At 35.5% G+C, this 12328-nt stretch overlaps 1 protein-coding gene across 2 annotated transcripts in view; it reads left to right on the top strand.

Annotated features, from left to right (window-relative positions):
- LOC149786719 (periodic tryptophan protein 1 homolog) overlaps positions 1–12328 on the top strand; it is a 75225-nt gene that overhangs the window by 28402 nt on the left and 34495 nt on the right. For both annotated transcript variants that reach the window (XM_089977220.1, XM_089977221.1), the window contains exons 9-10: positions 5017–5113; positions 7213–7274. In XM_089977220.1, coding sequence (XP_089833346.1) covers positions 5017–5113; positions 7213–7274 — 159 coding nt within the window. The remainder of the gene's footprint in view (positions 1–5016; positions 5114–7212; positions 7275–12328) is intronic.

Raw genomic sequence — 12328 nt, 5'->3', positions numbered from 1 at the left:
CACTACAATGGATCAAAGACAACCAAATACCTAAAGCAGTCATTATAAGTGATTCCCTAAGCGTTATCAAATCAATCCAAAATCACAATACACACTCTAGGGAACAATTCCTCGACAGAGCATGCCAATTAATTGACGATATCACCACAGCACATCAATTAGTCGAGCTCATGTGGATACCGTTGCACATTGGAATCTCTGGCAACAAAACAGCAGACAAAGTTGCACAAACCAAACTAGGAGATCAAAACTCTATCAAGGTTAACTATAGCTCTACAGAAACACTAAGCTTTGCACAAACATATATAGACCAAAAATGGTAAGATTTTTGGAACTCCTCCACAAAAGGTAAAAAGCACCATGAAACCAAAAAAACCTAGATAGGAACATACAGCTACCTAAGGGTACCTATTTAGAACAGAAAACCATGAACAGGATAATAACTGGAAAAACTAAACTTGCAAGCAGTTTGGAAGGTTTATAGGACCCAAACCAGCAACCACTAACTGCTTTATCTGCCACACCACCGAAGATCTACACCACGTATTCAGTATATGCCCAAAATATCAACCCGCTAGGAAAATATTTATCAAAAACCAAAGAGATTGGATCACCACACACATACCCAGAGTTACTTATGGACTCTAAAAAAAATAAACAATCAGCATATAAAAAATATAAATAAATTCATAGACTCAGCAGGACGTAGGAACAAAATATAGTTACTATCCCCACAAAACCAAAAGACCCAGTAACTAGCTAAATAAATTTAGAAGCCCCCACATAAAAACCCATAACATATAATTCAATTATATAAAAATATTAATAAATAATTCACTTACGAAGCACCTATCAAAAACTAAGGAAACCGCAAAATCGGATGTCCTAGATGTCCTTTACGAACCGAGTAATCAGCTAGGACTCAGGTCTCTTGCTAAATAAAGTATAAATAACATTCAATCTCTAAAAACATTAATAAATAAATAACTTAAAGAGTCAATATCTAAAAACTTATAAATAACATAAAGTAGGAAGCACACCCTAAACACCTCGACTAGTAATACCATAATAACCTTGAAAATCTGTCTTCATACATGATTTCTACTAACAACCTCTATAAACAGCATAGAACACTGCCCCTTTTTAGAACATTTTGAAGAAGAAAAAAAACAACCAAAAAAATTGCAAGAAACACCAGGCAAACGCAACAAGAAACAGCGATGTGAAGCAACCAGGACTGTTCCCGAGCTCTCCTTCCCACTAATGACAGCCAACCATTCAACCTTTATGGACCCACAGATTGAGGCCAAACTATCAGGGTTTCTTGAACCCATAAAAGCCTGGGGGAGGTGGCACCATTCCCTTCCCCAGGAACAACTAGCAGGCTGCGGTGCAGTCAGAAAAAAGTGGCAATGCACAATTGTGCGCACGCCACTATAATTAAACTCAATAACAACATCCTGCTGTTTAATTACTATACACCCTCATGTATATGGCAATATCAAGATAAAATCAATTTGTAGGGTATTGAACCATAGGCATTGGCAAGGTCCAATCATATAATATTCAGATTGCCATCTTGAATCCTGGCTTCTCAGATGAGTTGACTTGGGGCAATTGTATGTTCATTGCATCCAGAAAATTCTGGGACAGCATCATGTAGCATATCATAACTTCAGATCATAATAATCAGTGTAACTAGACTTCAAAACTTCAAGAAATATTAACATATTTGCACATTAGAATTTCAGGAAAATATCAACAATATGTACATTGCATGCATTACTTGTATTTTTGTGAAAAAACATTACTTGCTAAATTTTGCATGTTTTATGCCTGCTAAAATCTTTTGATTCACAGTTATTAGAGAATATTCCTTATGTGTCTTATACACATTTGAGCAAGAATTCTCTAGTGATGGTAAAACAATATCCTAACATTATCTTAATTGCATTCTATGTCTTTTGTTTTTTCTTGATTTACTTCACCTTGTTTTAATAATTATTTTAAATCTAGCTAATTAACAATAGGTACTTGCATAAAATTATAAGGAATACTTGTCATTCACAAATCACAGGTCACAAAGAGCAGATACATCTGTGCTTCATTCAAGGCAAATACAGCTGACACTTGATTTATGCCATGGATGTGTTCCTGAGTTCGTAGCATAAATCAAAATTGGCATAAATTGAAAGTAATTTTCCCCATAGGATACTTGTAAATTAAGAACATTCTTAGGCAGTTACAAATATAACAAGTATAGAACATAATAAATCTGTTCCATTCTTCACTAATGTAGTGATATACTTGTTTTTTCTCTCATTTACTTGGTTATTTCCTTTGCCAAAACTTAGAAGAAATGTTTCCTTCTAAGCTTTGGAGCAATATCATCTGGAATTTACATTTAGAGTCATTCTCCATTTTTGCAAAGCATCTCTCAGCCAACTTGGAGAGATCTGCCCATTCCTTTATATTACCTACATCAGTCCCTACAGACATCAAAGTAACCTAAGACACAGCTTGTACACCTTGAAGAGGCTGCCTCTAGATCTTGGGGATGAGCTAGATCCTTATGGCCTCTTACACTTCCTTCCAGATAGGTGCCTCTGTGAGGGTCAGAATGTGTTTGTATCAGGAAGTCTTCTGCTTCTACTGAGCTTCACTACAGCTGGCCAGACCACTCATCTTCCAGGAGAGATGAAGAAAATATATAATGGTTTGCAAGCAAAGCACCAAACCAAACCAAAACTTGATTACATCTTTTTTTGACATCTTCTAAACATACCTGTGCTTATGAAACTTGTTTTTCTGCTGACACGAAACAAAACACAAATGCAGTTTGTAAATGTAAGTAATGCATTGGATGGTGTTAGGTGCATTTGTTTGGCATTTGTGCATATTCGTACATGAGGATTTTGGCCACAATAGAAACTTCTAGATGTTCTAAACCAGCCATGTCCAACCTGTGGGCTGCATGTGGCCTAGTACTTCACATTGTGCAGCCCATGGCCATGTAAGCAGTTCTTTTGAAAATGTGCATTTTAATTAATATGCATAGTTAGTGATAAGGAATTATTTTTGCTTATGCAGCCTGTGACCTTGAACATCTTATTTTTGACCCCCAACTCAAAAAGGGTTGACACCCCTATTATAAACGATAATGCACTACCAGACCATAGTCTGCACTATTCGCACAACAGATACACAGATGAATAGCAAGTGCAATATGCAACAGTAGATATTGGTTGGAAACATCTTGGTAATTACAGTGCTTCCAACCCTCACGAATTTGGCATGAATTTCACGACTTTTTCAGCTATTCATGGAATCACGCCGCAAGCCAAAAATTCATAAATTCTCCAATTCTCAATTATTTTAAATCTTTAATAAAATGACCGATTTCCCATTAAATGCTAGTCGTGATATTCGCAGTTGCCAAAACGGTCCGGTACTGCTGGTTGCGATATTAGTAGAACTACAGCCGAGTAGTACAGTTGGCCCGGTAGCAAGCATTTTAGCCTATTTTAATCTGTATGTATAAGTGTAGTTTTACAAATGCTTTTAAGAGAAACTGGAGCCTAACCGCAATTTTGCTCCGCGCATGCGTGAGCAACACTGATTTGAGTTACCGTTCAGCATCGCATATAAGATGTTGAAAATGTCTTCACCACCAAGGAAAAAGAAATGTATTGCTCAAAAAGTGAAGTTTAATTTGGAATGTATCAAAAACTAGCTGTGCATTCTGACATTAAACATTGATATACATCATGCTTTTTGCACTCAGTGTGCACAAATTGTAGTGTTGGGCACAGTTGCAGAGACGATGTGAGGAAGCACATCAGTTGCAAAAAAACAGGTAGAAGTTGGGAAAATTAAGAATATGCAGATTTCAGCTCTGGAATATTTTAAGTCACTGGTGGAAGACCTGCAAGCCATCAGTGCTGAAGCATTATTTGTGAGTTTTCTGGTTGAACACAATCTACCTTTATTAGCTGGAGACCATGCTAAACGTTTGTTCCAACAAATGTTCCCGGACTTGCTTCCAAATTTTATTGTGGAAGAACCAAAAGTGCTGCAGCTCCTGTGTATTCCTCACAGCAACAGTGACAGCAAAAGAGTGTTTTCTCTAGTGAGGAAAAATAAGACAGACTTTAGGGCCTCCTTAGCTGCAGAAAATTTGTCAACAATTTTAGTCGCCAAGATCAGCCAGCAGGCAAGAAGTCTGAACTGTTTAGCAAACAGATTTACGATCAAGCAGTTGAGGAAGTTCAAGTCTGTCACAGTATCATGTCTTGATAAATAAATATTTCTGCATATATGTAGTGTTTTAGTTTTATATTGCGATCTTGATATAGTGTAGTATTGACGGTCAGAGTAGATGGAGTTATGGTCATGGTATTTTTCACTAATTCATGTCCAAATAGGGACTTTTTATCCCTATTTTCACTAATTGTGAGCCAGGAAGGTTGTCAGCTATGTAATTACACAGATAAATAGAGTTGCCTGCTCATAATAATCCTTGAAATATATGCTCTTTGATATATATAAATGACTTTACAATATATGGATATGTAATATAACATTTTATTACATATTGATTTAATTTTATATTTTTGATTTTGCACTCGGTATGGTAATTTAATCCATATTTCAATATCACACACAGAATGTCACTATGTCCTTTTACAGACATCTCTGCATCTGTATTCTGAGATGCACTGAATCAAACTTGTGGCTAAATCCCAATTTTGTTTTCAATATTACATTCACAATATTATTTAAATATATTTTGAATATATTATAAAGTTACATGTAATAAATACAAAATCATATTCTTGTTTTCTTCTAAGTCAGGGGAGAAAACTCATTTGATAAAGCATACAAATACATCTTGGCCTGATGACCCTTTTATGTATCTTTACACTGTTAAAGTCATTCTGCTTACTCAGAACAAAATGCATATGTAATTTTTTGCATATGAAGGCTCTTTTGCAACATTGTCAATTTTTGTTTCAGACATGCCCTGGCAAGTGCCTCTGCAGATTGTGTAGTTGGACTTTGGGATTTGTCCGAGGGTGAAATGGTAAAGTCCATTACAAAGCATGAGGACAAGGTAAATGATCATTTTACAAATTGTTTTGTGAGAAGTAATTGATGGATTATATGATAACTGGCATTCACTCACACAGAAGAAGCTACATTGAAATCTTAGGAAAGTACCCAAGGGACCACTGAAAGACAGCCTCTATAAAGTGAGTGGTTTTTAGCTCTACTGGTCATAGACCTGGGGAGCTTATGATGTGGTCCCCATGTCCATTGGCACAAGTTTGTTATATTACTCCACCTAAACTAGTTAGAACATCGCCATGAAATTTTATTCACACATTCATCCCTTGGTCTAGTTAGACCTAAATGAAAATGGTGGCATTCAAACATCCAATATGATGTTTGAAAATATTGTTATTTCTACTTTTTCTGAATGGCTGGTCATATGAGAATGGGGATTTCACTGAAAGACTTTTTGTGATGTCTAGTTGGTACTAAGTTAAAATGTTGCCAGTTTTAAGCAGAACATTGTGTTATTCCTACTAAAGCTAAATAGATTGTCACAGCAACATGAGGTTTTCACTTAAAGACTCTTAATGCCACAGGAACCAAGGTGAAATCGTTTTTTATTCCCACTCCTCCTGAAGGGAGGCTCATATCAACACTAAAAGACTTGTTATGATGTCTTGTATGTCATAAATGAAAATGCTGCTGAATTAATATCAAATATGGCCACCACAAGGGCTGTCTTGAACACCTTGTTATCACTGCTTCTGTTTGGATGGTCACAGCAATATTGGGTTTTCATGAGATTTCTTATAATGTCTAGTTGGTACTAAATGAAAATGGTGCCACTCAGACCACAGCAGCCATCTTTAAAATCTTGTCATATCAGCATGAGGTTTTCAGTGAAAGACTTGTGATGATACCTAGTTAGTTGGAAATGAAAATGGTGCTGATTTGAATATATCTGCAACAGTAGCCATCTTGAAAATCTTTTTGCCACTACCTATTCTAGATGGCTGGCCATATTGATATTGTGCTTTCACCAAAATAAAATGTATAGTTAGAACAAAATGGAAATAGTGTAGTTGTCCAATATAACCAGCTAATTTTGAAAATATCAAATGGTTTCAAAACTCAGCATTTAAATGGGTTTTATCATGAATTCCAAGAAATTCTTTGCAGCCATTAGACCTCAGTCCATGTGAGGAATTCTTTGTTTGTAAGAGATTAAAACAAACTGTATTGTTTTTAATTTTTAGCTCATTACACACAAGGGAAATAAAAGTCAGATATGGATACATGTGAGATTTACAAAAATTCAAACTTGGAAGGCTTAGACATAACAATTTATGGATTGTTTTTATTGCTTTTAATCAATTACGCACATGGGATCCAATTTTATGGTCTGTTTGGAGAGGTGGTCTTTGGCACATGTTTGAAAGTATTTGAATTGTGCATTTTAAAGGAGTATTTACTGGTTAATGTATTCATATTAAAAATATGATCTTTCAGTGCATTTTTGTTGTAATCCAGTCTGTCCATGCATCTGATCATTCTTCCTTTCATCTGGTACAATCATATTAGTCCAGCTGGCTCCCAGTTTTTGATGGATTGCCATGAAACTTGGTAAATATTATGGTCATTGCTTGAAGATGTATATTTCACAAATCACCATACTCCTGTTTCTTTTTAGAGTTTCTACCCTTTTTCTCATGTAGCGTGATAACAGTCTCTTTAGTCTTAGAGATATTGATGAGTGGCCATGAAAGTAATTATGTTGAGCATCCTATAAACATTTGCATATCAACAAATCACTTTGTTCTCATCATATTTGTTGAAGTTATTGCCCGTTTTGTATTGTAGCATGACACAGCCTCATTCGTGTAGAATAGTCTTACCATGAATTAAAAGTATTTTTGGTAAATATTATGGGTATCTTGTAAAGATGTGCATTGTAAGCTATTACAAGACTGATTTATTTAATGTGTTCATATTTTAATAACTGTTATTATACATTATTAAAAATGTCTAATATTTAACACAATACGGTCTTGAAATGGCTTTATTTTTACATTTTTAATCATGTGGAATAAATATATTTTATATGTATTCTTTTTATTCTGAGCTTACATTTTTCACATCAGATCCATTTTTCTCCAGGTGCAGTGTGTCAGGTGGCATCCGTTTGAACCCCAGTCACTTTTGTCAGGGTCATTTGATCAGTAAGTATTCTTATTCAGCGCTCATGACCAGCTGTAGTCAAACCATCCATGCGATTTTTGTCTTGTAGGGGTTAAGATTTTAGTCAAAATAAATTTAAAAAGTTTTCTCTGAGTATATAAATTTGTAAAAGAAACATAATAGTGTATATTCTGTTGGACCTTCCAATTTTATTTAAAATCAGTCCCAGGTCATTAATTTAACGTTGTTAATGTGCAGTAGTTAAGTTGTTGATATAGTTGTATGTGGCTTAGATACCTACATGATGATATAATTGTATGTGGTGTAGATACCTACATGTTGATATAGTCGTATGTGGCATAGATACCTACATGTTGATATAGTTGTATGTGATGTAGATACCTACATGTTGATATAGTTGTATATGGTGTAGATAAATACATGTTGATATAGTTGTATTTGGTGTAGATACCTACATGATGATATAGTTGTATGTGGCATAGATACCTACATGATGATATAGTTGTATGTGGTGTAGATACCTACATGTTGATATAGTTGTATGTGGCATAGATACCTACATGTTGATATAGTTGTATGTGGTGTAGATACCTACATGATGATATAGTTGTATATGGTGTAGATAACTACATGATGATATAGTTGTATATGGTGTAGATACCTACATGATGATATAGTTGTATGTGGCGTAGATACCTACATGATGATATAGTTGTATGTGGCATAGATGCCTACATGTTGATATAGTTGTATGTGGTGTAGATACCTACATGTTGATATAGTTGTATATGGTGTAGATAAATACATGTTGATATAGTTGTATTTGGTGTAGATACCTACATGATGATATAGTTGTATGTGGCATAATAGTTGTATGTGGCATAGATACCTACATGATGATATAGTTGTATGTGGTGTAGATACCTACATGTTGATATAGTTGTATGTGGCATAGATACCTACATGTTGATATAGTTGTATGTGGTGTAGATACCTACATGATGATATAGTTGTATGTGGCATAGATACCTACATGATGATATAGTTGTATGTGGCGTAGATACCTACATGTTGATATAGTTGTATGTGGTGTAGATACCTACATGTTGATATAGTTGTATGTGATGTAGATACGTACATGTTGATATAGTTGTATGTGGTGTAGATACCTACATGATGATATAGTTGTATGTTGTTTAGATACCTACATGTTGGTATAGTTGTACGTGGTGTAGATATGTATATGTTGATATAGTTGTATGTGGTGTAGATACCTACATGTTGATATAGTTGTATGTGTTGTAGATACCTAAATGTTGATATAGTTGTATGTATTGTAGATACCTACATGATGATATAGTTGTATGTGGTGTAGATACCTACATGTTGATATAGTTGTATGTGGCATAGATACCTACATGATGATATAGTTGTATGTGGCATAGATACCTACATGTTGATATAGTTGTATGTGATGTAGATACCTACATGTTGATATAGTTGTATGTGGTGTAGATACCTACATGTTGATATAGTTGTATGTGGTGTAGATACCTACATGTTGATATAGTTGTATGTGGTGTAGATACCTACATGATGATATAGTTGTATGTGGCGTAGATACCTACATGATGATATAGTTGTATGTGGCATAGATACCTACATGATGATATAGTTGTATGTGGTGTAGATACCTACATGTTGATATAGTTGTATGTGGTGTAGATACCTACATGTTGATATAGTTGTATGTGATGTAGATACGTACATGTTGATATAGTTGTATGTGGTGTAGATACCTACATGATGATATAGTTGTATGTTGTTTAGATACCTACATGTTGGTATAGTTGTACGTGGTGTAGATATGTATATGTTGATATAGTTGTATGTGGTGTAGATACCTACATGTTGATATAGTTGTATGTGTTGTAGATACCTAAATGTTGATATAGTTGTATGTATTGTAGATACCTACATGATGATATAGTTGTATGTGGTGTAGATACCTACATGTTGATATAGTTGTATGTGGCATAGATACCTACATGATGATATAGTTGTATGTGGCATAGATACCTACATGTTGATATAGTTGTATGTGATGTAGATACCTACATGTTGATATAGTTGTATGTGGTGTAGATACCTACATGTTGATATAGTTGTATGTGGTGTAGATACCTACATGTTGATATAGTTGTATGTGGTGTAGATACCTACATGATGATATAGTTGTATGTGGCGTAGATACCTACATGATGATATAGTTGTATGTGGCATAGATACCTACATGATGATATAGTTGTATGTGGTGTAGATACCTACATGTTGATACAGTTGTATGTGGTGTAGATACCTACATGTTGATATAGTTGTAGGTGGTGTAGATAACTACATGATGATATAGTTGTATGTGGTGTAGATACCTACATGTTGATATAGTTGTACGTGGTGTAGATACCTACATGTTGATATAGTTGTATGTGGTGTAGATACCTACATGCTGATATAGTTGTATGTTGTGTAGATAACTACATGATGATATAGTTGTATGTGGTGTAGATAACCTACATGATAAAGGTTTGGATTTACTTGTGAAGCACATTTAGTCCCTTGCATCTCCTTTTGTTAGTTTTATAGTGCAGAATAATTAAATAGCATGGAGTTTGCATAGTAGTAATCAAAAGTAGAACTGTATGTGCTTTAAACTGAATCCAGGGTCCATTGATGCTTCTGCATATCTAGTATCCCTCGACCCAATCTGTGTCAACACTTTGCTGTGTAAAAAGTGTAAATATTTTTATAGGAACAGTATAAATTTTTATTTCCTATTTGGCTGTACTTTCTGAATTAATTTTTCTACACAAGGCCAGCATAGTGCAGCATGCATCACCAGTCTACAAAAAGATGAAAGTGGAAATAGTGTGACCCTGCTATAGCACGCTCCGTTTAGCACGAATTTGGATATAACATGGTCGTGGCATGGCTCCTGAATCTTTATATACATGTATATCATCATTGTCTTCAGTTAGTAGTGGTTGATGTCAGCATGATCTGTACATGTCTAAAGCAGTTTGAGATTGTAGTTTGTGTCACTGAACCCTACGCTGTCATTACCATGTGTAGTAACTGCCTAATGCCTACTATCCACATATTAAATCAATCAACTGTATTTGTACAGCCATCAATAAACTGTGATTGTTACATACAATTGGTAAACAACAAAGAGGCTTAATGACACACTTAATTTATTAACCATATGTTATGTCAAAAAGCATTGACGATTTGATCCCAGTATGTTTAATGTTTGGCATTCATGATACAGCCTTACTGTGGTTCAAGTCCTACATGGTCAACAGGACACAATATATCTGCAAATGGAATACACTCCAGCCCAGTTGATCTATGTTGTGGTGTTCTACAGGGGTCTGTTCTTGGACCTGTTCTCTTCATTCTATACACTCAGCAGCTCTCAAGTGTCATAGATCATCATCCAGTGTCTCACCAATTGTACGCTGATGACACCCAAATATACAAATCTAGCCACCCAACTGAAGTTGATGCTACCATCCAAGGTTTAGAGAGGTGCATTTCTGATGTGAAATCATGGATGACATGTAACAAGCTGCAGATGAATGATGATAAAACTGAGGCCATTCTGATCACAACACAAAGACTTTCTCATTCACATCCTTTACCTCAAACAATAAATATCAGCAACACCAACATTAAATTCACACAATCAGTACGAAATCTAGGTGTTACTCTGGACAGGACTCTCACATTACATCAGCATGCCATGAACATATACAAGGCTGCATATCTTGAGGTGAGACACATCAGCTCACTTCGCAAATATCTTTCAGTTGATGCCACTAAAACACTTGTGTGTTCATTAGTACTTGCAAGACTGGACTATTGGAACTCAATTCTGTCTGGTTCATCTCAATATCTACTCCAGAAACTTCAAAAAGTTCAAAACACAGTTGCTCGGATCATACTTAGAGTACCACGATCAGAGCACACCTCCCCACTGCTCTGTACCCTACACTGGCTATCCATTCGATCCACAATCAAACACAAAATTTGTTCTCTGTGCTACGTTTCACTGTCGAACTCTAGTCCAACATACCTATCCGACCTCACCCATGTGTACAGACCAGCAAGATACATACACTCCTCTTCTGACAATCGAATGCTCATTATTCCCACTATGAAAACAAAGTCATGTGGACAGCGTTCTTTTGCATACCAGGGCCCAGCAACATGGAATGAATTGCCCACTGAACTTTGACACAAAGACACAGTGATCACATTCAAGAGGGCTCTCAAAACTCACTTATTTCGACTGCAAGAACAAACTTAAAGACCTAATAATGTTTCCTACCTGAAATATTCTCAGCATGTTTTTTATTTTTTAATGTTTTTCTAATTTCATGGTGTTTGTTTTTGTAATAATATTATTATATGTTTTTTATCTTATAGGTGTTGTCTAATGTTGTAAAGCACTTAGAGCTTCTAAAGATTAGGCGCTATTCAAAGTCCTCATTATTATTATTATTATTATTATTAATACCCCCATCAGCAACTAGCTAAAACAGACATTGTTTATACAATCACTTGTTGTTGTTGTTGTGGTGTTTAAATGCCATTTTTCAGCACACGATAAGCTATACATGGCGCCAGTATTAATGGTCGAGGAAGAACCCAGGAAAACCTTGGAAAGAACAACTGACCCACGCGAAGCTACTGGCAAGCTTTCTCACATACCCACATTGGCTGAATCCGAGACTTGAACTGGCACAGACAGAGGTGAGATGGCAGTGATCCATAACGGAGAGTGCTTTAGACCACTCGGCCATTCGGGGTCCCACAATCGCTGGTTACAATATGGTCATGCTACTTAGTTTTTCCACACACATGATCAGGTGATCAATTGATAACTTTAACATACCACTAGAATTTGACCAATCAGAGATTGATAAATAGACACACCTCCTAATTTGCATAGGTGAATCTGTGTTATCCAACTGACTGTATTTTCATATACAATTTTTCAGGTTTTCTTATA

This window comes from Sinohyriopsis cumingii, chromosome 12 (assembly GCF_028554795.1).
Source record: "Sinohyriopsis cumingii isolate HCF-2022 chromosome 12, ASM2855479v2, whole genome shotgun sequence".
Lineage (NCBI taxonomy): Eukaryota > Metazoa > Mollusca > Bivalvia > Unionida > Unionidae > Sinohyriopsis > Sinohyriopsis cumingii.
This window is presented reverse-complemented; position numbering and strand designations above follow the sequence as displayed.